We start from the raw sequence: 27,606 nt of genomic DNA on the forward strand, positions 1-27,606 counted from the left end.
AATAAAAAAAAAACCCACCACTACTAAACTTTCCATCTGCAAATTTCAATATTTTTGGATTATTTTGGGCATGGCCTGGTCCACAACACCAAATCATTGTAATCAATTATCGTGTCGTGATGTTTCAAATTGGCATTATTCATGAGCACATGCCCTCCTCAACCCATAATTTCATGTAAGGTTCCCAATAGAGTATCAATTTGGTCCATATAAGAAAACATTCAATACGGTGTCGTGTCTTGTTGCATTTTTCTTTTTTCATCTTGACCTTATGATTTCAACCTTATCCGATGATTTCATATAAATTTAAATCTCATTACTTTGTATCGAGTTTGATTTTATTGTCTATAGCTCATCTCATTCTTATATATCTTAATTTTATTATTTGAATGCTCAATCAACGGTGTAGATTTTTTCATGAATTTTTAATAATTTAAATAATAAAATTTGATAATATTGACCGATGAAGTTAGAAATATAGAACGGTGAGCAAATAAAATAAAAAATCTTAGGGGAACAATATGATATTAAGGTCCAATTTTGTCATGTTATGTCAGATGCCCCTTTTGGGCACATATGTATCGATGACTTCATTAATGATTATATTTTTTTAATATTGTTGAAATTTCCCTTCATTAAAAAACACCTCATTATTTTCAACGTAAGCATTGATGAATGAACGAGAATTTTTAATTGATTTTTTCTTATTGAAAATGGTTTTTATTTTGGAAGTTATTTTAAATTGATTTAATAGATATATTTCTTTCAAGAAAGATCGATTCAATGAATGGTTGCTTGCTTCTATAGTATGGTCATGTATTAGTGTTAGATTAAGGCGTATGACTTCCTTCAATTAAAAAGATATAAAAATGTAATTGATAGTCATACGCATTTGAAGGGTCTGTCAAATTAGTATCACACAAAGACTTTCCAACACAGATTACTTTGTATGGTCACTCAAGACTCAAGAGGATGAATCCAAACAAGATGTGAAGAAATCAAGTATGAATACAAAGATTGGACGACCACGTCACCCAAACATTTGTTGGACATTGGATAGGGCTTGTTGGACAATCTTTTCTTCATCTTATTTTTAAGTTAAAAAACTTTTTTTATTTTTTTATTTTTCAAAAGTGGGGTATTTGATAAATTGTTTTTGAAAACATTTTTCAAAAAACAAAATATATATAAAAAAATTGAATAAATAAAATTTAGTTGTTTTTTTCAAATATGTAAATTTAATTTATATTAATATTAAAAATAAAATATAATGTTATAAAAATAAATTAAAAGTAAATTGTTTGGTAAAATTTTAAAAATATTTATAATATTTTTTTAGATATTTTTAAAAAAATATTTATAAAGAAAATATTTGTGGTAAAAATACTTTAAATAAAAATATGGTTAAATATATTCTTGCGTTAAAAGGGAGGATTTTTCGTGCGTTCTTGTACGAAAATTTCTACAAGCTTGAAATGGATAACAAGAAGCCACGTGAAGGAGAAAAAGGCAACATTTTGAGATGATTCCAAAGGACACCGCATAACGATGATTCAACAAAAGGGTGTTCGGGCGGAGGAGGAGGCAAAAGCGAGGAAATGAGATAAACCCAACGGTCAACATTTTCCCACCTTGGAAGTGTTTTTTTATTGCGCAAGACGGCCATGATGTTACATCAATCACAGCCCACCATCTTCCACCTAGGCCGGTCTTTCTTTTTTCTTTTTCTTCTCCTTACTTCTTTTGGTTCGTCTACTAAGCAACCTAAACCAATACCGTCTCCGGGTCTCTCCAACCTTAGCCGCCGCCGCTCAGGTTCGGTTCTCACACTGTGATATCTGGATTGATTTGGGTTTTTGACCATTTCGAAGGTGTATATGCTTTATGTAAGGCTCAAAAGCACCCTTATTTAGTTGGGCTTTAGGGTTTTAGCTCTTTTACCCATCTGGTTTTGTTTCGTTTCTTGATTTGGGGAACTGGGTATCACGTAATTGAATCCAGTTTTGAGATTTTCTTGGGACTTTGAGCTTTTGGGTTTAAGTATTTATCGTTTAGCTGAACTGGGTTTCAAAGCTTCGGTCGAGCTTTGCGCTGGTTGTGTCTTTTGTCATGTGGGTTTGTCTTGTTTCTTGATTTGGTGAATTGGGTATCGTGTAATTCAGACCAATTTTGGCAATTCAAGTTCTTGGAGTTCTGGTTTTTATATCAATTGGGTTTCTATATTTCGTCAATTTCGTGGATTGGTTTCGAAGACTGGTCAAGTTTTAGGGTGATTGTGGGAAATTGAAGCTCACTGTTTAAACCACTTTGAAGCCGGTATTCAAATATTGGTAAGTTTTGACTTTCAGCTGTTTTCCCATCTGGGTTTCTCTTCTGTCAATTTGGTACTGTGGACCTTGGAGACTTTGATTGAATATTGCAGTGATGGCAAGAAATTGAACTCAGCATGTTTAGAGCACTTCAAAAATACTTGATCTCAAATATCAGTGGGCTTTGAACTTTCTGTTCTTTTACTATCTGGGTAGCTCTCCATCAATTTGATGAAAATTGACTATATTGGTGAACTCTCGTGAAGTTGTAATTTCATTTTTCTGGTGTTCTCTTGATTTCGTCTGGCCCTGCCGCAACTTAGTGGATCTAGAGATGCTTGCACTGTATATTAGTTTTCAAAGATGGAATTTAGTAACATTATCTTCTTGAGAATGGCTGCAGTTGTGTTCAGTCTTTTGCTGTTAGTGCAATTGCCAAGAATCCTTGCCTCTGACTTGGGAATACAGTCAAAAGTTTGCGGTACTGATCATGTTGCCTATTTGAATTCCCATGGCTATGAATTGTTTTACATAAATGGGGATGTAGTAGATAAAGATGTGTTCTGTAAGGCCCTGAAAGTCTACTATGCAAATAATTGCGTCTTTGAAGGACATCCTGGAAGTAACTACTGTGGATTGAATCTTCCATTAGGTATGTGCTATATTAAATTGTTGATTTGGGGTGGGTTTCTGATTCATTCTAAGAAAATATTCATCTTTTCTTTGTGGCAGTTGAGTTGCCTGCAAACGCAGGAAGAAAATTTTTGAGAAGGCTGATTCAGGAAGAGTCCACAATAGATAATCTGAACAATCATGAGAGAGAAACCAAGCATCGCAAATCTGCCTCATCTCCTAAGGTGATAGCCATGGCAGTACCTGGAATTTTAGTTCTGTGCTGCAGTTTACTTTGTCCTTGCTTCCGTGCAAAAAGAAAAGAAACTGATCATGCTGTTCTTTCCAAGGAACCAATTTCAAGTAAGTTGGAAACTTCTTATGCTTGGAGTTTTCAATTTTGTGATTGGAAATCCTGCCAACACTTGTGATTGGAAATCCTGCCAACACTTGTGATATAGGATTTTCTTAACAACGTAACTAGAAAATTTATCAATGTTAATGTCAGCTTTGCCTGTGCATTTGCACATTTTTAGGGTTGGATTAGGTAAATCCAAAGGCAGAAATCAGTTCTGCTGAACTCTTTTCTCATTATTGTAGCAGTGAAATGATTTTTGCTAACTTTTCAATTTCCCAATCATTGATCATTGCTAGAAATTTTACCTAAACTGGCACATTACACTTTGGTTCATTATTTCTTGAAGCTAGTCAATGAATTAGTGGTTGTGTTCTTGCAGCAGATTCAATTTCCTCTTTTGAAGTGATCTCTGCTCCTGAAAAGGTCCCGGCCAGTCCGTTACGAGTGCCACCAAGTCCTTCCCGTTTCTCTATTTCCCCAAAACCCAATAAAATTGAATCAGTGCATCTCAATATGAATCAGATTGCTAGAGCAACCAACAATTTCTCACCCTCACTAAAGATAGGTGAAGGAGGCTTTGGAACTGTCTACAAGGCCCAGTTACAAGATGGCCAAGTGGTTGCCATAAAACGAGCAAAGAAGGTAAGCAAGAGTTTCTTAGACCCTTTCTCCAGCCAAGGACTGGAATTGCTCTGCCTTGATAGACAGTGCCTATTAAAATATGTACACCGAAGGTCATTTTGCATATAATTTAAAACCAACATTCTAGTTATAAGGTTTTTAATTTGCTCATCTATGATTACCCTAGGTTAGTAGAAATAAAGTCACTGTAGGCAACACATGATAACCGTAAAAGAACTGTATGCTTCCTTGTGTCTTCGGATCAAAGCTATTTGGGTAACATATTGATTTGTCCTTATTATTTGAGCTTCTGTTTGTACATGATCATGGAGAGCTTTTACTAAGTACTCTCAATATGTTCTTGCCATAATATTTCTTTACAGGAGGATGGACATATTGTATTTCCCTGATCATTGATGCTTCATATCTATGTAATGATGAAACTAGTAATAGATGTACAGTAGCTCTGAACAAGAAAAAGCATAAACAAGACTTTTTCTGAGTGTCTGAACCAGCCTTGGACATGTGCAGATGTGCAAACAGATGTCTAAAATCTAGTCATGGATAAGGAAAAGTGGTCTACATATTATTGCTAGTTAGCAGTAACCCGAAGTTATACAACGCCATTGAGAATTCAACTAATGCTCCATCATTTTTCTTGCACATTGTTATTGCTAGCCTTCAAAGGAGGTGTTTTCTGACCAGAACATTTGTTGAAAGTTTTGAGTTAGAAAAAAAAAAGGGGTTTCTGTGGCGGTAAACAAGATTGCCAAAATGTGATTATTAAGACAACAAATTTTAATGTAGCCACCACTAAAATTTGCTCCATGGTAGGTTTCAGAAATGGCTTAAACATTGATATAAAATAAGGCTACTAAAATAATAATAGATTGATATTCTGACATATTTCACAAAATTCCAACTCCCATGTCTTATTCGTAATTTATGAATTTTCTTTTCATGTCCATTTTCTTTTCACCATTGACTATGAATGTATGTGTGGCTTGTAAAAAAAAATCAAATTTACATTCCAAGTAGTTTGGTTGTATGCAAATGTTTTCCTTGTACAATGTCTCCCTCTAAGTCGAATAATGTTCCGATGTTAACATAAAAGAATACTGTATAGGAACTCTTTGAGAATCTAAAGACTGAATTCAGAAGTGAAGTTGAACTCTTGGCCAAAATTGATCACCGAAATCTTGTGAAGCTGCTTGGCTACGTTGATAAAGGAAATGAGCGCCTTATTATTACTGAATTTGTGCCAAATGGTACTCTTAGAGAACATCTGGATGGTAAGACTATTTATCTATAAGATTGATTAATATCCTAATTCATACAGCAATGTCAGTGTTCATAGTTGGCTACTACTTCTGGCAGGTCAGCGGGGGAAAATCCTGGATTTCAATCAACGACTTGAAATCTCCATTGATGTTGCTCATGCCCTGACTTACCTCCATCTATATGCAGGTGAGAGAACTGTTTGTTTAGTTAATCTGTTCCTTAAATTGTTATAGAAAACTTCATTTGTACATCATCGAAACTCTAATTCATAGCTTGAAAATACAGGAAGAGGACTAGGATTTATTTGGGGTTGGAATGTTTGCCTTAGAATTCCAAATTTCCTTTTTATTTTTCCTCATTCTTCTCCATAAACAAGCAAAGAGAACAAGAGTTCACAAACAGATTTTATTTGATGCCTTCAAGATGCGGATGTCCTTGGCTTGTACCTTACTCATATTAGCTCAGAAGGAAAAAATTCAGTGATGAAAATAATTCAGTTTCTTAACCATGACTATTTGGATGATAAACAGAGCCTTATTCCACGCCTTACACAAGAAGTCATATTGGCCTATTCCAGCCTGTTGAAAATTACATTTCCATCAAAGCACACCCCACTTTGCCAACCCAAAACATCTGTAGGTCTTTTTCATCAATTCCGTCCTTTTTATTTGTTTCTTTCCCTTTTTCCTTCTTTCTTCCCCACCCCACCCCCTCCCTCCTCTCTCTGTCTTTCTCCTTGTTTTTTTGTCTTTTTTCTTTTTTCTTTTTATTTTCCCCTCCCCTTATTTAGCACCTTCCTACCATTTTATCTTCAGTAGTGCCATTTTGTGACCAATTGAGACTAGAAACATCAAGGCATCTCATCTTAAAGAGCAATTAATTTGTCAAATTCTGATTCAAAGCTGTTACATGATGTAAGCTTGCTGCAATTGTGACTTTCTTGTCCCACTGTCAATTGTCTTTATGTTAACTGCTATTGCCATGTAATCTATGTTTCATACTTGCTAGAATTCCTTTCTTCCCCTTATCTAATTATTTTTCTTGTCACTGTTTTATAGTTTTTAAAAGCTCATAAGCATCATTTAGATGTCTTTTCATACACTTAATTGTCTTCTAAAATTGTCTAAGTAAAAAAGATAAGCTCAGCACTAAACTTCCCCCAGAAGGAAGTCAAATTTGTTGTGCATTGTGCTGCATGTCTGTGAAAATGAAACTAAGACTTACATTGGTTATAAATTTGATTTTTGAGCCACTTGATGCCTATTATTTTGTTACCTTACAGAGAAGCAAATTATCCATCGAGATGTGAAGTCATCCAACATTCTTCTGACGGAGGGCTTTAGAGCTAAAGTGGCTGATTTTGGATTTGCAAGGCTTGGTCCAGTAGACGCTGAGCAAACACATATTTCAACCAAAGTGAAAGGGACAGTTGGTTACCTTGATCCTGAGTACATGAGGACCTATCAACTCACCCCCAAGAGCGATGTGTACTCATTTGGGATTTTGCTAATAGAAATTCTGACTGGGCGCCGGCCTGTGGAATTAAGGAAATCTACCGACGAGAAAGTGACACTTAGATGGGTAAGTTTAAATTCCTTATCTTCACAAGTTATTGATTTTGTGGTCGTCATGTTTGCTTACATTCAACCTCTACCATTGTTACATAACAAGACAACGATGCCCCTACCATAACATTATTGGGCTAGATTCAACCCAAGTTACAGAACTGATTGGCCTAGCAAGGTTAACCCCTCATTTTCAACCAATGCTCCAAATCAGAGTCCACACATACCCCAACCTAATCCATTGGACTGGACTGGAATGACCCAAGCTTGGTAATCTGAGATGTTGATATAAAATATTCAAAGCTTTACAATTTTTATCATCTGATATTAGATGTTTCTAACTTGAAACTGTTTTATTCCTATGAAAACTAAAACCATCCCTATTTGCAAGTATATCAGTTCATATGTGTTGGGTTGTGAGTTTTGCTCTCAAACTGGGTGAGAACTATCATTGCCATTCCAAATTGAGCCCATTCAACCTATCCTTGATCCATGGTGCTCTATGGGTAATCCACCAAAAATATGCTATCTTGTTGCCGGGTTAGAGAAGTCAGCTTTTAGTAACTTGTTTTTATTCAATGATGTGTTCCCTGCCAACAAGGGCGACTGCTAGTCTATTTCAGTACTCTCAGATTATGTTTTGTTATTGTGCAGGCCTTCAAAAAGTACAATGAAGGAAATGTAGTGGAATTGGGGGATCCTTTAATGGAGGAGGTGGTAGACACAGAGATACTTAATAAAATGTTTGGTTTGGCAATCCAGTGTGCAGCACCCATAAGATCTGATCGGCCGGACATGAAATCGGTGGGAGAGCAGTTGTGGGGTATAAGGATGGACTATGTTAGGAGTGTAAGGAGGGGCTAGTAGCAAAGTGCATTTTAGAGTGACCTGGCCTTTCTCATATTCGTTTACCTTTCTTCTCTTATTCTTTTTCCTGTTTAGGTATGTAAAACGAAAGCTGGTCTCAAAACAAAACCTACTCCCACTTTGGCCTTTTCCCTGCCACCTCATTTTTCATTCTTAAAAAGGGATTTCTGTATGCATGTTATTCATTGAAGTGTTATTGCAAGACTGAAGCATTACATGCAGCAATGGGAAATGAGGAATACATTTACTTCTTGAATGCTTGATGAAAAAACATACGGTTACTCTTAACCTGTCTGTTAAGAGTAAATGCGACAACTTTCAACAGCAACGTGTTACTGGAGGAAATTGTGTTCTAGGTCGAGACTGACAATTACTCTTAACCTGTCTGTTAAAGTCTTCTTAGATAATGTGAATTGAGCGGCAGCACTCATCCATGGCTGCAAAGGAACTGGACAAGGCTCCTTATCAGCTTGATTTGAGTGATAGGAAGATGAAAAAGATGAAGTGTGGCTACTATTAAACAACAGATGATGAAGATTGCATAGGTTACTTCCATGTCAAGAAAAAGTAGAACATTGTTTCTTTTAAAACGGAGATTGGGTGTTGAATTCCAGTATCCTATAGCTGAATGCTTGGTTTCACATTTATTCAGCAGAAAAATACAAATGATGGATGATGCCAAAGGGCCTTCCCTTCCCATATTAATGAAGAACTACATGCCATCACAACACCATGAACTCAAATGACATGACCAGATTCTGCATCACAAAATGCACATACAAGTTAACCAGTGATGATCATAATGCTGCTCGGTTGAACAGAGTTCTAATAAGCCATACATTATTCATGCATACAAAATTCCAGTTGCCTCTTTTGCCTAGTTTTCAACAGTATGCCATCTTTTCATGGTAGTAGCTGGTTAACTCTGCCCTCCACATAAAAGCCATCATTTGATCAACTGTCAATTATCTTAAATGCTCATGCTCTTAACAATAATTTTCTTGGTAAACAAGATGGCATTAATAATAAATCTAGTAAATCTAGTATAAGATAAGTTCCAAACGTTTCACCAGGGCTTGATATGAGTAATAGATCATCCTTATACAAACACTTCACCCAATTATGTTGCTTAAAACAGCCCGATGATCGTCTGATTAAACAAAAAACAGCCTGATGATCTAACATGCCTTGTCCTAGTCAATTCCTGCTCAGTATTTCCATTAATGAAATGAAAAAGAAATAATGAAGGTGATGATCCCAGCAATGATTGTGCAATCTTGTGCAGCTCAATCAACACTATCTACAAATAGTTTGTGACAGCAAGCTCTGATGCTCCTCCAGGATGCCTCAAAAGAGTTTTAGAAAACGAGGAAGCTGAAATCTTATTCTTTTCCACCTGCTCCTTACCAGCAGAGGATGCACACCCAGAATATGTTCTGGCATAAAATCGTGTCTCGTCAATATACCCACTACTGGAGACCTCTGCAATTAAGAAGCATGTGCATATACATGCAGTTAGTAAATGAATCCAATGGGAGGAAATTTTAACATTTTCCCTTTTTCCAAATGGCTAAACAGAGGACATCTTATTGGGAAAAACAGGTTCTATTCAATATAAAGCCTACTGAATGCCAAGTTAGTATGACAGATTTGGGTCTGGGGAGTTCCTTGGCATAAAGACATGGTTGATGATGAAAATTTCAGCAAGAACTTGGAAATTTCACGGAAGTCATAAAACAATGGGGGGAAAGTAAGTCCTGTTAGAAAAAGGCATATTGGAAATTAGTCATGGATTTTGGTTAAGTGCGGATAAATTTTTAAATTACCAAATGCTTTGTTAGTGTGCATGGACACTGCAATAGGAAGCCGAACAAGGCGCTTATATGAGACTCCAGAAGTGAAAATTCACCAAATTGTGTATGTGCACAAATTAATAGTGACATTGTATATGTATTATGTAGTGTATAAGTGCAATGCAGTGCCATGCAGTACAGGTGCCTTCCATTATCTAATCTCTGGGCATAAGAAGAAAAACTAAGGCCAACAGAAAGGTTAAAATTTCTTACATTAGAGATCTTGGGGATCACCAGCAGATGTCTTAAGCCAACTTCTCGGAAAAGTATGAGAGCCTTTGCTAATGACATTGTCTCCACAACAGTATATGGCGAAGAATTGCAAAATGGATGCAAATCTATGAACATCTCCATCTCTTCTTCGGTCAGTTCTATATCCTCTATCTTGTCACCATTGCCTGATCCCCTCTTTGTGAAATCCATAGCTGAGAAGTGCCTAAAGGCATCACTGTCTGCTCGAACAGCAGTGGTTAAGAAAGCTTTCTTCCTAAGCAATACAATAAGATGGGCACGGAGGACTAAACCAAACAAAACTGGTGATTCAGAATGTGAACGTTCATCAATCACAGGGAATCCATGATGTCCTGTAGTTCTGAGAACATGTACTATATTTTCAACCTTCTCAATGACATTAAAGAGCTGAAGTGGACCCGTGACTACATCCTCAACTGTCAGCTGCCTCATGTATGGCTCGGCATGTGCTTCTAAGTAAGGAAATCCCTTCAATTTCATAATAATGTCATAAACATTTCCATTAAAAGCGTCAGCTACAGTTTTGGAAACAAGAAGAACCACCATTATCAGGGGAAGTAATAAGAGATTATTGGTCAGTTCTAGGATAATGACACACAAGGAAACTGTCATCCTCATAGATCCACCAAGAAGAGATGCAGCGCCCAGCACAGCAAAGAGGCCGTGGTTAAGATTCGAGTGTGAACCAACTAACATTCCAACGAAACGTCCATAAGATGCACCTGTCACAATAACAGGTACAAATAGACCCGCAGGAGCCACAATACCATAGCTAAAGATACTGAGAAAAAAGCAGGTGGCAAAAAATATAAGAATTGATGAGTATTGGAACTCCGAATCAGTGTCTTTGCTGAAAAGATTTTTTATGGCATCATCATTTGTGTTGAAAATAAGACTGGCTAGATCATTGTAGTGACCAGGAGGACACTGGAACTTCTTGTAGTTACCAGACCGGCCTATTGTAGGACAAGCTTCTGATGCATCAATTGGGCAAGGTTGGCAGGATGCAAGCCATGGTAATCCAAATAGAAGACAAGATGTGAAAACAGAGATTGAGCAAGCAAGAATTATTTTGTAAATAGGCTTTTTCCTGAAAAAGAAAGGCAACAATGAGAATAAGTTCAATAGACCATATTCTACAATAATTCGAAGCACTTATTTTGAAAGGAAAGGATAAAGCAGCAAATGGAGAGCTTACCCATAAATATAACTGTAAATTCGGAGGACCTTCTCAAGAAGAAAATTATATAAACTTCCCAACAGACCCCCTATAACTCCTAGAACAAGCACAGGAGGCACATCCTTTATGTGATATGTAGTATTTTGTGAGGTGACGTCAAACATTATCAAACCCCCTGTACCAAATAGGCCACATTTTCCACTTAAGCAAACATCAATCAGAGCCCGAAGCATAATTGCAACTACTGCTGTTGTGAAGAAACATCTCCATAGAAGGGCACTTCTCCACCTGCAGAACAAAATCTTGATGTTAATGTCCATGTATTTCCCACTTATTTAATAGTTATACTGTTGTTTTCATACATATAAGTCTCATCAAGGCACAGACATCAAGATTGATTCCAGAGCATTGCATGGATACACAGATGTAAAGATGTTATGACTATGAGGCATGCATAATACTGGTCACAAGAATCTCAACAAGCTTGCTGACAGAAAAGAGTGAATGAAGCCCCCTAGGATGGGCAATATTTAGCACTTACATCTCGTCCAAGTGAAAGAACATCAGACAAATTCAACAATTAGCTTTGTGTAAATTAAAAGGACAACACATTGAGAATGCAATATAAAATTTAACATATACAAAACACTAGTGGGAATCAATGGATTATATTAATGTCATCTGGTAGCATATTTTTAATTTTTGAAAGACTCATTTTAAGTTCAATTTATGATATGCAGGGCCTTCTCATTAAAACAACTGGTATACTGAAATTCAAATGCTTATCAACACAGCCCTAAGTATCTGACTCTAGTTTTAGCTCTTAAAATGAATCCAACTTTAACTTATTTTCAAAATGCATAGAAGGATCCTAGGACCATACCATTTCATTAGTGGACCTAAAAATGTCATTTTAGTAACAATCATGCATGACTGAAGGACATACATTTGTGGTATTTCTACTAGTGTGGACAGCACATTCAAGTCCCTGGACTATTGAAGATTATTTTCTACTTCATTACAAAGATAAATGCAAACTGGAAAACATCAACATTATAGTGAAAGCCAAAGACACATCTAAAGCCATGTTCTCCACACCATGTCCATCTCAACACATTCAGAGAATCTCAGTTTATAAGCGATTACAAAAATTCGCTAAAATCTACTTCTATTATCCATCTTTCAGATTTTAGTTCCAATAAAATGTTTCCAAACAATGCAATTTTCTAGAAGATAACATCATTGTGAATAACATGGACTTCCTAACATTTTTCACTAGAATAACACAAAAGAATAGGTGCACATCTGAACGTAGCCATAGAACAGCTACATCATATGAGTGGAGTAATCTAGACTCCCAAGCAGATCTAATCGTCAGACAAAAGGTAAAGAAATCAAGAAATCAATAAATACTAAGTGACCATCACATGGAAAACATAGGAGGGTGGATAGATAGGTTAACACTACCAAGATGCCATTTCTTCAAGACTAAACAACACACCACCAACAGGAGCACGGAAAGAAGCAGCAATTCCAGCAGCTGATCCACATGTTACAAAATCTCGTCGGTCTCTATCATTCTTGAAGTAGCGTAGCCATCTCCAAGTTAAACCATATTTCCTAGACCCACCCTGACCCAGCAATGCTGCCACACATGCACCAGTATGGACCATGGGCCCAGCCTTCCCAATAAGAAGAGATGATGACACGGCTGTAATGCTACCAACAATCTGTAAATTGGATCAAGATCAATCCAAAATGTCTAATATTTAATAATCTTGTTTCTGTTAGATAAATGATACGTAAAGAACTGAGAGAATACAGAAATATGAAAGAGAGCTGATGAACTCAATTAATGTATCTATGGGAAAATTGGTCCAATGGTCTCTATAGCTTAAGGCAATTTCCACAATCTTAATTCTTTTAATTATTCACTCACCTTTCTATGAATATTTCTCTGTTTTAATTCTTCTCCTAAAATCTCTATTTTAGTTTCTCATGCAACCTCTTAGCTACATTCTTAAATTTCTTATCAAGTGCCCTATTCAAACTGTTAAAGATTTATTAGTAGTTATTTAGTAAGCAGTAGATTAGTCTTGTTTTTTGTAAATGTCCCTATACGTACATGCTTTGTAATCTTTTCTTGAAGAATAAGACACTATTTCATCTCTCTCACTCAACATGGTATTAGAGCAAGTTAGATTTGGAATCTTGGTTGAAAAAAAAGACCCTAGCCTTAACATCTTCCCCCATTTTCTTTTTTGCATTGCTATAATGCATTACGGTGACATGCTACAGTGCTATTACAATGCTGCTACTGTGATGCTTCAGTGACGTCCAATAATAGTGCCTATGTGATTGGTTGTGTTGCGTGATGCATGTATAGTGCAAGTATGTACAGGTGCTGAAAGTTTCCTAACATCCCTTTGTTTCAATTTTTAAGTGCAATAGTCCCTATTCCTTTAATAATTAACAAGTTTGATGTCTAACAAAGATCCCGAACCTAGAGATAGTGTTGGTATTCAGTTTACTTCAGTAAAGCTAAAGGGACCTAATTATTTATTATGGGCTAAAGCCATGAGGATTGGGACAAAGGGAAAACTAAACATCTCGTAGAAGATCCTTCTCCCTAAGAATCTAAAAGTTTTGATGAGTGGCAACAAGATGACTTCATGATAATGACATGTTTGTGGAACAGTATGGAACCCAATGTTGCTGCTAATTTCCTGTTTCTAGAAACTGCAAAGTAAATATAGGATGTAGTTAGAGAGACATACTCTTAAGAAAAAAAAATATTTCAAGAATTTATCAACTGTATGAAGATATATTTGGGTAAAATAGAATGGGAAACCTTTGAGTGAGCACTATGCATATCTCAAAGGGATGTGGAAGAAATTGAATGTGTATCAACCATGGTTTGCTAATATTGAGGTCTAAAGAAGGCAAAAAGGAAGAGTTCTAAGTTGCTAAATTTCTTTCTAGCCTTAATATTGAATATGCTTAGTTAAAACATAGTATACTTGCTAGTGAGAAGTTACCATATCTCAGTAATGTTCATGTTCATCTTCAGCACATTGGTCTAGAGTTCTTTCCATATAGGAATTGTATTAAGGAACCTTCTGCACTTGCATCCATAGGACAAGGTAGAGGTGGTCCACCTATTCAAGGTTGAGGCTGAGGTTTAAGAGGAGGCATAGGCAGAGGCAGAGGTGGCAGACAATCATCGCATTATGGTAAGACTAATCATACCTCTGATAAATATTAGGATAACTTTGGTCATCGTACATGGGCTAATCAAGTTGTCTCCTCTTCTGATGGCGGGTGTTCCTACTCTTGTTCAACCCGTAGGTGATAGGAGGGAGTTTGAGTTTGTTCCTCTTCTTATTGGTACTAATACTTCTCTATCTAAAACTAACAAACCATTACAAGTATATCAGCATAAATGATTGACTAGAGACAATGAAGTAGATCAAACCCAATTCCTACCTCTTCCAGACTCATTAGTGGATGATCCTATTACACTTAGGAAAGGTAAACACTATTGTACTCACTATTTTCTTACTCATTATGTATCCTTAGACAACATTTCCACTATTTTTTATTGTTTTGTTCGTGCCTTGACTTTTATTTCCATCACTAAGTCTTATCAGGAAGCTCTAAATCATACTGCATGGAAGAAAGCCAAGGAAGAAGAGATGCATGCTCTCCTAAACAGAGGTACATGGGAGCTTGTTGATTTTCCTCGAGGAAAAGATGTTGTACGTTGCCTTTAGGTTTTTTCTATTAAGTATCGTCCAAATGAAACTACTAAATGATTGAAGGCTGGGTTAATTGCTAAGAGGTATACACAAACTTATGGTGTGGACTATTTTGAGACTTTCTCTCTTGTTGCTCGTCTTAATTCAGAACATATTCCGATTATTTTAACCGTTAATTTTGGGTAGACTCTACATCAGTGAGATGTGAAGAATGAATTCTTGTATGGTGATTTGAGTGACAAAGTTTCTATGGAGCAACCACTTATGTTTGTTACTTGGTAGGGGTCAAGAGCTAGAGTTTGCAAACTAAATAAAGCTATTTATAGATTAAAGCAATCTCCTTAAGTATGGTCATTTGAATCCTATTCTTCTATTATTTGGTTTTATAGATGCAATTCTAACCACTCAGTATTTGTTCTCAAGAGGGACAATGGCATAATAGTACTCTATGCGGATGATATTATTGTCTCTAGTAGTGATGCTATAGGTATTGAAGAAGTGAAAGGTTACTTGGAAAAGACCTTCCACACAAGGGATCTTGGGCCATTGCATTACTTCCTAGGCATTGAAGTTTCACATAGTAGAGGTGAGATTGTTTTGTCTTAAAGGAAGTATGTATTGGATATGCTCAATGAACTAGCATGTTAGGAGTAAAGCTAGTTTATGCTCCTAGAGAGCAAAATGTGAATCTTAATGGAGATGTTAGCCTTGTATTTTTGGATAAAAGAAGATATTGGAGACTAGTGATCAAGTTCATTTATTTGATAGTCACCAAACCTGACATTAAATTTCTTGTTGGTATAATGAGAGTTTATGGAAGCACCCAAGTGGATTCATTGGGAAGCAGTGTGTAGAATCCTAAGATATTTCAAATGTAATATGGGTATGGGAGTACTCTACAGAAGAAGATCTAACTCAAGCCAATCGGATGCGGACTGGAAGGGTAAGAGATCTATTAGTAAGTATTGTACCTTTGTTGGCGGTAATCTAGTTACTTAGAGGAGTCAAAGCAAAATGTAGTAGTGAGATCTAGTGTTGAAGCAGAATATGGTATGACACATACAGTGTGTGAGTTAAAGTTGATTAAGAACCTTCTATAGAAGGTTGGATTATCTCTTGAAAAGCCTGACCATGTATTGTGATGATCGAACTACTATTGAAATTGCCAACAACCCTATCTTTCATGAGAGAACCAAACATATTAAAGTGGACAATCATTTTATCAAAGAAATTGTGATGAGCAAGAAAGTGGTAACTCCTTACGTTAAGTCTAAAGATCAGTTGGGTGATGTGTTTACTAAAGCTTTAGGAAGGAATATTTTTTTTGTTATGTATTCCAAGCTGGGTCTTAGTGATATATATGCTTCAGTTTGAGGGGATGTGTTAAAGAGTCATTAGTAGTTATTTACTAAGGGGTAGTTTAGTCTTTATGTTTTTTGTGAAAGTCAGCTAGGGAGAGAGATGCCATTACACACTCTATTTTCCCAAAAACATATATAATAAAATCCGAAAGGCAATTTATGGATCGGATACCCATAAAAGTTTTAAACCATTGCAAGCCCAACACCTTCCGTTAAAGCGCAATCCCCTCCATATGGGTCAGGATGATTACCCAGAGACTCGCAATCACCCTCAACATTTATGTAAACATCAGAGTATTTCAAGAATTAATCTTCGCCAAAGACCAATTATACCAATTTATGGCTATTCATAAAGGGAAACAATCAAAAGAAAGCATCAGAATCGAGCACATTAAGCCAATTACGCAAACCTCCACAGGGCTAACACTCTTACCTTAACAAGTAGAGTTTTCAGAGTAAATATTCCTGGTGCATCCACACCATTCAAGTAAGCCTTCACTTCCGGAATGCCCGAACCGGCTGCTGCCGGAGCTATAAAAGCCGTGATGATCGAGGCAAACAGAGTGAGAACAAAATTGGAAGAGAAGAAGACAAGAAAAGCCATTCCATACCTGCAATAGATTTCTCAATTCCATTAGCACCTACTCTTGAATTCAAATTCAAAATGAAAATTTCCTTGAAAAGAGTTCCATTAAAACGAAACAAAAAAGTGGGTATTTTCAGGGGAAGTTTCAGAACAACTATTCAGTAAGCTGACGTGCAATTTTTCCCAGAAAACATTTTCCACCAAAAGAAAAGAACAGAAGAAAAAGCATATTAGTACCTCTTTACAAGCATCATATTCGACGTGATGACGAATTTGACGCCGGCGAGGTTCTCGACAGCGAGATTGTTGCAGAACCCAATAAGACTAACGATTAAACCAATCAAAAAACACAGCAACCACTTCACGAATATGTACTGAAAGATCTGAACCTTGCCGCGACTCCTCCAATCCTGTTTGAAGAAATCATTCTCGTAAATCCTGAAAAAAACAAAAAAACCCACCAAACCCAATTACGCGAATCACACAAATGAAACAGGAAAAACACCAAAAAGGAAGGAAATGAAACACATACTCATAGTCAAGACTCTCGATTGGGCAGACGTTGGAGCCAACAATAGCGACCTGGGAAGTAACGTTGGAGAGTGATCGATGGAGGGAAGGGTCGAGGAGTGGTTGGGCCTGGGACTCCTCGTCTGCATTGGGTTGAGCAGACATGGCGTCTTGCGCTAATCTCAGAGCATGAGGCTGCGGAAATGAAAAGGTGGAGAGACAGATTCGAAATTCTTCAAGACAAAAGTAGTCAAGAGAGTCACAAGGACCCAAACCCAATCACTCCACCTCTGCTCCTCCCAAAATCCAATTTTACTTCCGTCCTTTCAAAAACATTTCCATTTTGTTAATCATTTATTAACAGTATCAATAAAGATAACGTAACATAAAAAATAAATTTAAATTTAAATTTAAAAAATAATCCCTGCATAGATATTATCGAAGATGGGTGGCTGATGGCACATAGGAAGCTTCCCGGGATGCAACAAGACTTTTTCCCCAGTGGAGTAACCGCCACTTTCATGAGATTGTAATTTTTGATTGAAAATCATGAAGAATTAAGCTTGTGACATGGATTTCTGATACAGAAGTAGGGAAAATCATCATGGATTTAGGACAGCACGTGGGGTTAGGCCAAGGGGTCCAGTCGCAATTATATCCGGCCAGACACGAAAGGGAGGGGAGGCGCTCAAAAATCGATGTGAAATTGGCCCCAAGTTGAGAGCTGCAACTACCCATCTTCGGCCATGGGACGGACTCGACGCTACCATTTACAACCTACCCTTCAAAAAAGTGGCTCTGTGCCCGTATTGCACTGCGTCACACTGTACTACCCATTGTTCCATTGCTGGGGTTGGTTGGCATAAGTATAACAGTTAAAGGACTGAATGTGTGTGTGTTTTTTTAAAGTAATTTCAATTACTTTTATAAAACATGTTGTGATTCGTTTGTTTACTAGATACGATGGATGGAATAGATGCCGACTGCTTTTTAATATTCCCTGAGAGTTCAAGGTGGCTTTAAATTTAAAAACAAAAATAGTTATTTCTTAGACGACAAAGTTAGGTTTGGGTTTTTTTTTTTTTAATGTTTGAAAATTTCTTTGTTTAGGCCATATTTGATTATTAAAAAAAAATCAATTCTCTTTATAATTTTTCATAATAAAGTCGAACATGAAAAAAAAAAAATCATTTCATTTTCGTACTTATACTTTCCTTAATATTATTGTTCGAGAATTAAATATAATCTTAACGGATAGATGGTTTAACTGAATTACCGTTTAACACTCCAATTCGCTCTTGTATACCTGATTCATTGGTTAGAAAGGGGTGGGTCGTACTATTAGAAGACTATCCTATCCAGCTCACTGCCCCAATCAAACTTGATGTATTTGCCAAAAAGAAACTCCCAATCAGTGATTCACAACCTTTGCTAGAAAATATAAAAAAAAAATCAATTAAAATATTTTAAAAAATATTATATATATATATATATATATACAAACCTTAATTCATCCTGAATTTAAATAAGATCGTTAAGAGTTAGGACCGTAGTTAAAAATACTCGTCTCATCATTGCTAAAAACGTTTTAATAAGTAGTATATATAATTTTCATAAAATTAAAAAATTCATATATTTAAAAAAAATTATTAATAAAGGGAATTCAAAATCTAGTGTGAGTTTATATTTGTGATAAATGAAATATTGGGTGATGACGGGACGCGAACCACAAAGACGGAGATAGCGACGGAGAAGAGAAAAGCGAGGAATAGAGGAGTTGCACATAAGAAGGAAAGTAGAAATTGAAACGTCACCCTCCTAGTCATTTGTCTTTATATTCATAAGAATTTGATAGCAATTTCATTATAATCTCATTCTCAGCCCATAATTCAACACTATGACTTGGTTACTCCCCTGCCCAATAATTTCTCTTTTCTAATTTAAATAATATTTATTGTACACATTTTGGCTCATAATAGTCAAGCCCTTAATAAGAGAAAAACGTTGCTTTTAATTTGAAATTTATTATTTCTTTATAAAAAAAAAAGAATATTTTAGATAATATTTTGTGATTTTTTAAAATTAAAAATATTTGATAATTAATTTGCTTTTTTTTCTGTGGTCGGAATATAATTCATTATCCAACCTTGGAACCTTTCAGTTCCCACGTGGCCCACACAACAAAAGGTTCGCCACCTACACGTGTAGTTAGTTCCATTTGACGTGGATTAAGATTAAATGTTTAAATATATCTAGAAATTAAATAAATATTCAACAATTAAAATCTTATTTATGAATAAGATTTTATTGCTTTAAAATTCAATTGAAATTATCTTTTTAATAAATATTTTTTAAAAATCACGTGATTCATTTCAAAAACCCCCGATGTCCGGTGGAAAGGTGGAAGGACTGGTTCAAAAATACTGGAGGAATCGTGAAGGCCTGGAAGGTGAAATAATAGCTTAGTATAGGCAAGTGGTGACGTGTGATAGGAGGATGAGGCCAAAATCAGAGGCGTGTCCCACACTCATCCACATGGACAATGACTCCGCTAGAATCCAACCTGCTCCCACTTTCCTCCTTTGATTTCCTTTTCGTGCCATACGCCACGGCTGACATTATATTATTAAATAATTTCCATCATGTCACATCCTCAGTTTAGCTCCACCTACTTCACAAACTCTTCTTTTTCTCTCCTTTTCCTTTTCATGTGAATGGTCCACGTTCCAAGTAGCACTTATAAAATTGACAACATGTTCGGAAAATAATTTTTAAAATCTAAAAAAAATTAAAAACATCTATTTATTTACAAAAAAAAAAGATGGTTAAATTAATAGTAATTTAAGTGAAATTTGGGTGGTGGGAAAGTGGTAGGTGCAGCCACCCTTGATTCCATGATTTCTTTAGAAATAGTGATTGGAATTATTGTGAAATGAAGGAAAAGGGTAATAATGGAATAAAAAATTAAATGAGGATGTGGGGCAAATTATTAGCATGGGAACTTTATTTGTGAAGATACCTGAATATTGTGTTGTCTCTTTGCAATTGGGCAATCATTTAGGCTATGAATCAGAGAATATTTGTTGTTATCCAAAATATATTGAAAATGAAAAATGAAGGTCACTTCCGATTCTCCCAAATTTTCTTTATATTTTTATAATAACACCTGAAAAATTCATTTTCTTTAATTTTTTTATTGGTATTTATTGGATAAAAATAGTTAAAATATTTGATTTTTTATATTTAATTAAAAATAAAATATTGATATCAGTTAATATATTTAAGTGAACTTGTTATTAATAAATTCAATTTAATTATATTAATCGATATTAACATATTATTTTTAATTAAAAAAATATGGGATCCTCACTAATAAAATTTAAAATTTAGAGTACGTTTAATAGTGATTTTATAAAATATTTATAACATTTTTAATATTTGTAAGATATAAATACACTTTTAGGTTTCTAAAAGATATTAAAAAAGAAAAAACAAATATTAAAAATGGTATTTTCTTAAATAAAGGTAACAAAAAATTGAAATTTCTAAAAAATATATTTTTTTCTTCAATTTGAAAATTTGTAAAAATTGTCTTTACATTCCAAAAAAAAATGTATATACATGAATATGAAACAAAAGTGGCTTCCAAGAAGACCCCACAATTAAAGTTTTTTAAATTATTGTTACTTTTTGAACATTAGACTAAAGATTTAAATGGCAATGAGGAAAAAGGAAAAAAAAAACAAATAGAGCTTAAATTGGACATACTTTTTAAAAGCATCATTTGATGAATGAAAAATGGAGAGAATTTTTGAGGGCCAGTAGAAGAAAATGAAGGGGGGGGAGGAGGAGGATGAAGTACTGAAAAGTGGAGACATGGCCATGTGGTGGTCACACTCATGGCCGGTCCCCCATCACAAGCCAAGCCCCCACTCCTAATATTTGTCTATCATCATATAATCCACTATCCTTTGATCACTTAATTAGGAAGGAATCCACCTTTATTACTTTAACCAAAAAGAACTCTAAAAAAGCCAAAATTAAACATGTGTTATAACCTTTTTTATTCACCCTCATATACTATCATTGCCTTCTTTCGTGGGTCATCTTCCCCCTTCCCTCATATGTAAGGGAAGGGGCTTTGAAAAGAAAAATAGAATACTTTTGATTTTATTTTTTTTAAATATAATAGTTGAAAAAATATCTCTAAATTTATGGCATTATTTAGGTATCAAAAAGTTAAATATTTAAATAAAAAACTATAAATATAAAAATATTTGGTTTTACTGAATAGAAAAAGTTAAATTTAATAAAAAAAAATAAAAACAAAACACTACATTAAAAAAGAAAAACACACCCACACACATACTAGTAGTAGTAAATTTGAAGAACTTCCTATTTGATCCCTTTAATGCCATAAATTGTCATATTTAACAAAATGATTTTTAAAAAATATCATTTCTTTTTTCAAAATCCCAAAAGAGATATAAACTATGAGAGGAGAACTAAAGCATTGGGATGCCATTGGATCCGTTCAAGTCATTTGAGAGTGCAATAAGAAAAGCAGCCCAAATTTGAGGGCATTTGGTTTGGGCTTGGAAGATCAACATGGCTGTGGTATTGGGCTCAAGCCAATTTACAATTGAAAGTGTTCCATTAGAAAAGGCTTGTATACCTAATTAAAGTTGAAATTGTCAAAAAGTTTCACATTTGCATAATAATAAATGTTAGAAGATATCAATTGGGATATGCAAAATATAACGGACCATAATTGTTAAAATGCAAAATTAATTAAAAATTTTAAATTATTACTAATGGGTAAACATATTTATCTGTTTAATATTTTTATAAACATCCTTTAAATGCCTGTAGGTTACATCTATTCACTTAATGAATTATATGACTTAATATCTTAATTTAAGTTATTAAATTAATTAAATATATTTGATAAAATAACTTAATACATATTTCAGTGAAAAATTCATGTCTCTTAATGAATTGTGGTGTGTTGTTATTAAAAAAAGCATTTAATGGTTGTTTTGTGAATATTTTAATTGTAAATACTAAACTATATTTCACCATTTTTTATTTATAAAAGCTGACTTTTTAAACCAAGGTGAAGGTATAAAAAAATAAAGAACACTTGAACAAGTATGCAATGCCTGAAGACTTTTGTTGGTTGTGTTAAATGTGGTTTATTTATAATAAAATGTAGTTTATTTTGTCAATTATTTCAAGTAAATTGGATTTTAATTAAAAATTGACAATTTTTCATGAATTTTCCTCCAAAAAATATAAAAATATATAGAATTTTATAATGAAATAAAATTACAATTTAATTAAATTAGTAATGTGTTATTAGAAACAAATTGGGAATTTATTAATTTTATTTAAATAAAGAATTGATTAGTTAAGTTATAGATAAATAGTAATAGTTATTTCTCTTATATTATATTAGGTGAAGAGTAGATTTTTCCAGAATTATTTTTCTCCCAAGCTTTCAAGGACTTCTTTTGAGGTAACGAAAATTAATGCAGCTGTTTTGTTTTTTTTTTTTTAGAAACAAATTTTTATATATATCATTTGGAAACGTTTTGAGTTATAATTCGTTTTATACATGGATCAAATATGTTTTGCATGAAAAGTATGTTAGAAACTTATATTTTGTTTACAATAGAGAAATGTGAAGATATTATGTTTTGCAAATTTGAATAATTGAAATAAGTGTTTGACTCTGGTTTGTTTGACCCTTGTTAACGGGATATAATAATTGACTTTTGGCTTTTTGGCCCTTGTCAACGGGATATAATAGTTGACATTTACATTTTTTGGTGGGGAATGTAATTGATTTGGACCCTAGCCTCAAGGAGTTTGGTTAGAGGTTACTAGTACTAGTAGTGTTTGGTTTTGTCCACCTTAAAGGAACAATTTGAGGCTAGCCACCTATTTGAAAAGTCTCACCCTAACTGGGCACCATTTGATGTTTGATGACCAGAGTAAATAAATGATTTGAATGTTTTGACTGAATTTGTTATGAAAATGTTTGAATCATAAATGAAAGTGTACAATTAAAAGTTTTGAGTGTATTGACAAAACTTACTCAAAGGTTTATGAAAATAATTAATTATGATATCTCTTATTTTGCAAGTGAACTTGAAATATTTGATCTATAAACTGTATTAAGGTTCCTTATTGGCTTTGGGCTCATTCCCTTTTGTTGATAATTTTTCAGGCACCCTTAGTTCGGGCAAGGAGTGATGGCTAGGTAGGGGAATGTTAGGATGTTATTTTTGGGCATTGTTAGTTTATAAGTTTATGTTCATTTGGATTATTTGGATTTTGGAAGCTATTTAGATATTGAACTTTTAAATTTTTATGATAGTTTGAAGTTGAGTTTTGGAGATTATGAAAATTTTTGTTAGCACTTGAATTGTTTGAGTTTGCAATCTATTTGGATAATGGATTTTGGTTGATGGATGCTTAGTTTTAAAGTTAAGTTTTGAAGATTTTAGAATTTTGTTCCGCTACTCTGAACAAATATTTGGTAATTGGTAACTTCCAATTACAAGATAATTGTTTGGGTCAGATTACACTTTAAGCCTTCGAGTTTGAGGTGTGAAATGACCGTCACGTCCTTGGAGTAGGTCTTGGGGCGTGACAAAGTGGTATCAGAGCACTAGGTTGTGATCTTGATGGAAACTTCTTTAGTTTATCTTTGGGAATAGATGAGTGACGCATTAGTTTAAGTCTCAACTTCATCTAGTTCAATTCATTTTATTCCTTACAATTCTGATTTGCTTATTTGGCTTCTTAGTGACTAATTTAATTATACCTTTTGCTTTATAGGACACCATGCCACCAAGGAGACCTGCATCTTCCCAAAACAGTCAGGCTAATGATGATATAACTCCTCCACCTAAGGCTTTGCCCCCTATGAGTACTGAAGGGCTTTATAGATATTTAGGGGCTTTGGCTGGCTTGGTTGAGTGTCAGGCTAGAGCTATTGGAAGTAATGGTCAAGGACAATCCTCATCTACTAGGAGTAGCTCCTTTGATGACTTTAAGAAGTTGAGTCCCCCTTACTTTTCTGGTACTTCAGATCCAACAGAGACAAAGGCTTCAATTATGAAGATAGAGAAATTCTTTGATGTCATTGATTGTTCTAAGGAGCAAAAAGCCTCTTATGCAACATTTATGTTAGACAAAGAGGCAGACCATTGGTGGCACATGACTAAGAGGCTTTTGGAGAATTAGGGGCTTATTGTTTGGAGTTAGTTTAGGGAAGCTTTTTATAAGAAGTACTTTACTGACAATGTTCGACGACAAAAGGTGGGAGAGTTTGTCCGTTTGGAACATGAGAATTTGACTGTGACCCAGTATGAGGCTAAGTTTACCGAACTATCACGTTTTGCCCCACTATTGATTGCTACAGAGGAGGAAAAAACATTAAAGGTTCAAGATGGACTGAAGTCTTATCTGAAGAATAAGATATCAATTCTAAAGCTTAATGTTTATTTAGAGGTGATAGACAGAACCCTTATTGTAGAGAAGGATAATGAAGAGCTTCATCAGTATAGGAAACAACAAGGGAAGAAGAATAGAATGGTGGTGCTCATGGTAACCAAGTACAGAAAAAATGTGCTCCAAGTAGAAATCAGAATAAAGAAAAAACAACACAAAATTTGGATGGAATTTGTCTTACTTGTGGCAAGAAGCATGAGGGTAGGCCATGCTATAGAGAGACAGTAGCTTGCTTTGGTTGTGGAAAACAGGGACATATGGTTCGGGATTGTCCAGAGAATAAGAAATTTGTATTTGGGAAGCCTAAGGAGGAAAATAAAGAGGATAGACAGAAGCCCAAGGCTCAAGGGTGGGTATTTGCTATGACTCGTAGAGATGCTCAGATACTTCTGATGTGGTGACAGGTACTCTTTGAATTCACACCTTATTTGCTAGAGCCTTAATTGATCCTGGTTCAACACACTCTTTTTTTTCCGTATCTTTTGCTGGTTTGTTGGGTATGCCGATTGATAACATGAACTTTGATTTATTTGTTGCTACTCCTTTGAGAGATTCTGTTGTGGTTAATAAATACTTAGAGATTGTTGTGTGATGATTGGGTATAGAGAGATGACAATTGACTTAGTACTTCTTGACCTCCATGATTTTGATCTGATTTTGGGGATGGATTGGTTAGCTTCATACCATGCATCTGTTGATTGTTTTGGGAAAAGAGTGACGTTTAGCATTCCTAGTCAGCCTGATTTAGTTTTGAGGGGAAGCATGTGGACAAACCACTGCGTATGATCTCAACCTTGTGAGCTAGTTCTTTGCTCAGGAAAGGTTGTCAAGGCTTTTTGGCTTATGTTGTGAATGAGGAAAATGATTTAAAGTTGGAAGACATGTCCATTGTAAGGGACTATCCTGATGTCTTTCTAGAGGATCTACTTGGCTTGCCACCAAAGAGGGAGGTGGAGTTCACCATTGATTTGGCACTAGGGACAACTCTTATCTCTAAGGCCTCTCATAGGATGACACTTATGGAGCTTAAGGAGTTGAAGATTCAACGTCAGGAGTTGTTAGATAAGGGCTTCATTAGGCCTAATGTTTCACCTTGGGGAGCTCTTGTTTTATTTGTAAAGAAGAATGATGGATCTATGAGACTCTGCATTGATTATAGAGAGTTGAATAAGGTGACGGTGAGGAACAAGTATCCCCTTCCTTAGATTGATGATTTGTTTGATCAACTTCAGGGTGCATGTGTGTTCTCTAAGATTGATCTTCGGTCTGATTATCATCAGTTAAGGGTTAGAAGTGAAGATGTACCCAAAACTGTTTTTCGAACTAGATATGGGCATTATGAGTTTTTGGTTATGCTTTTTAGTTTGACTAATGCATCTGCTACTTTTATGGACTTAATGAATAGGGTATTCAAGCCCTATCTAGATTAGTTTGTGGTGGTTTTTATAAATGATATTTTGGTGTACTCAAAGAGTAGGAAGGAGCATGAGTGCCACTTGAGTATTGTATTGCAGACTCTCAAAGATAAGCAATTGTATGCTAAACTAAAGAAGTGTGAGTTCTAGTTAGACAAAGTCTCTTTCCTTGGGCATGTATGACATCTCTGTTGAACCTGGAAAGGTAGATGCTGTGTCAAATTAGATGAAATCTAATACTGTGACTGAGATTCGAAGTTTCTTAGGAATGACTAGTTATTATAGGCGGTTTATTGGGGGGTTCTCTAAGATCACCCTACATATGACCAGGTTGACTAAGAAAGGGGTTAAGTTTGAGTGGTTTAATGATTGTGAACGTAGTTTCCAAGAGTTAAAGAACAAATTGGTGACAACTCATATTTTGACTATCCTTTCAGGCTTAGGAGGGTTTGTAGTGTATAGTGATGTCTCTCGTTAGGGTTTGGGTTGAGTTCTTATACAACATGAGAAGGTTGTAGCTTACACTTCTAGACAGTTAAAGCCTTATGAACGAAATTATCCTACTCATGATTTGGAGTTAGCTGTAGTGGTTTTTGCACTTAAGATCTGAAGACATTTTCTTTTTGGTGAAACTTGTGAGATATTCACAGATCATAAGAGTTTAAAGTATTTATTTTCCCCAAAGGAATTGAACATGAGACAGAGGAGGTGGATTGAACTATTTAAAGACTATGACTGCATTATTCAGTATCACCCAGGGAAGGCGAATGTTGTGACTAACGCCTTGAGTAGGAAATCTGTTGGTTCCTTATCAACTATTAGAGGTTGTCAGAAGCAATTATTGCAAGATTTGAGGAGTTTACAAGTCCATATAAGAGTTTTGGACTCGGGAGCTCTTGCGGCGAACTTTAGAGTGCAACCAAACTTGGTTGGGAGAATTAAGACCCTACAAAAGAATGATATGCAATTAGTGCAGCTTATGGAGGAAGTTAAGAGGGGTAGTAAGCCTGACTTTGTCTTATCAGATTATGGGATTTTGAGATTTAAGACTAAACTTTGTGTCCCAAATGATGGAAATTTAAGGAGAAAGCTATTAGAGGAAGCTCATTGTTCTAAGTTTGCGATCCACCCAGGAGGGACGAAGATGTATAGAGATTTGAAGCAAAATTATTGGTGGCCAGGTATGAAGCGGGATATTACAAGATTTGTGGCTTAGTGTTTGGTGTGCCAACAGGTGAAAACTGAACATCAACGACTAGCAGGATCATTACAACCACTTTTTATTCTTGAATGGAAATGGAAATATATTACCATGGACTTTGTGACAGGGTTGCCAAGAACCTTAAGGGGTAAAAATGTTATTTTGGTAATTGTGGATCGACTGAAAAAAGTCTGCTCATTTTCTACCTATGAAAGTCAAATTTTCTATGGATCGTTTAGCTTCTTTTTATATTAAGGAGATTGTGAGAATGCATGGTATACCTGTTTCTATAGTATCTGACAGAGATCCTCATTTCACTTCTAGATTTTGGCATAGTTTATAGAAAACATTAGGTA

General features: G+C 35.2%; 2 protein-coding genes across 5 annotated transcripts; one reads left to right on the forward strand and one right to left on the reverse strand.

The window, feature by feature from the left end:
• The first annotated feature begins 1,550 nt into the window (after positions 1–1,550).
• LOC100250654 (calmodulin-binding receptor-like cytoplasmic kinase 3) lies at positions 1,551–7,869 on the forward strand. Of its 2 annotated transcripts, none has more exons than XM_010658209.3 (7): positions 1,551–2,961; positions 3,042–3,284; positions 3,662–3,921; positions 5,027–5,192; positions 5,278–5,367; positions 6,464–6,762; positions 7,401–7,869. In XM_010658209.3, exons 1-7 carry the CDS (start codon positions 2,673–2,675, stop codon positions 7,608–7,610), a joined length of 1,557 nt encoding a protein of 518 aa, XP_010656511.1. In that variant the 5' UTR covers positions 1,551–2,672; the 3' UTR covers positions 7,611–7,869. The 2 variants fall into 2 exon arrangements, with proteins under 2 accessions (XP_010656511.1, XP_010656510.1); XM_010658208.3 differs by having other exon boundaries at positions 1,553–2,961; positions 3,659–3,921.
• Positions 7,870–8,599: 730 nt separating this feature from the next.
• On the reverse strand, positions 8,600–18,003 carry LOC100255837 (chloride channel ClC5). Of its 3 annotated transcripts, none has more exons than XM_010658203.3 (7): positions 17,136–18,003; positions 16,841–17,041; positions 16,451–16,628; positions 12,366–12,628; positions 10,917–11,186; positions 9,680–10,808; positions 8,600–9,095 (listed from the first exon to the last, which is right to left on the reverse strand). In XM_010658203.3, the coding sequence occupies exons 1-7, from the start codon at positions 17,276–17,278 to the stop codon at positions 8,961–8,963; spliced, it is 2,319 nt and encodes a 772-aa protein (XP_010656505.1). In that variant the 5' UTR covers positions 17,279–18,003; the 3' UTR covers positions 8,600–8,960. The 3 variants fall into 3 exon arrangements, with proteins under 3 accessions (XP_010656505.1, XP_059596471.1, NP_001267998.1); XM_059740488.1 differs by having other exon boundaries at positions 8,600–10,808; positions 17,136–17,800; positions 17,871–17,963; NM_001281069.1 differs by having other exon boundaries at positions 8,633–9,095; positions 10,917–11,177; positions 12,363–12,628; positions 17,136–17,278.
• Between the last annotated feature and the right edge of the window lie 9,603 nt (positions 18,004–27,606).

Source organism: Vitis vinifera, chromosome 11 (genome assembly GCF_030704535.1).
Source record: "Vitis vinifera cultivar Pinot Noir 40024 chromosome 11, ASM3070453v1".
Lineage (NCBI taxonomy): Eukaryota > Viridiplantae > Streptophyta > Magnoliopsida > Vitales > Vitaceae > Vitis > Vitis vinifera.

Coding starts and splice junctions, on each gene's coding strand:
- LOC100250654 (XM_010658208.3), top strand. CDS start 2,673: ATGGAATTTAGTAACATTATCTTCTTGAGAATGGCTGCAGTTGTGTTC. Junction 3,922..5,026: donor CCATAAAACGAGCAAAGAAG/GTAAGCAAGAGT, acceptor AATACTGTATAG/GAACTCTTTGAGAATCTAAA. Junction 5,368..6,463: donor TTACCTCCATCTATATGCAG/GTGAGAGAACTG, acceptor GTTACCTTACAG/AGAAGCAAATTATCCATCGA.
- LOC100255837 (XM_059740488.1), bottom strand. CDS start 17,278: ATGTCTGCTCAACCCAATGCAGACGAGGAGTCCCAGGCCCAACCACTC. Junction 12,629..16,450: donor TGAAAACTCTACTTGTTAAG/GTAAGAGTGTTA, acceptor TCCAATTTACAG/ATTGTTGGTAGCATTACAGC. Junction 10,809..10,916: donor ATTTACAGTTATATTTATGG/GTAAGCTCTCCA, acceptor TTTCTTTTTCAG/GAAAAAGCCTATTTACAAAA.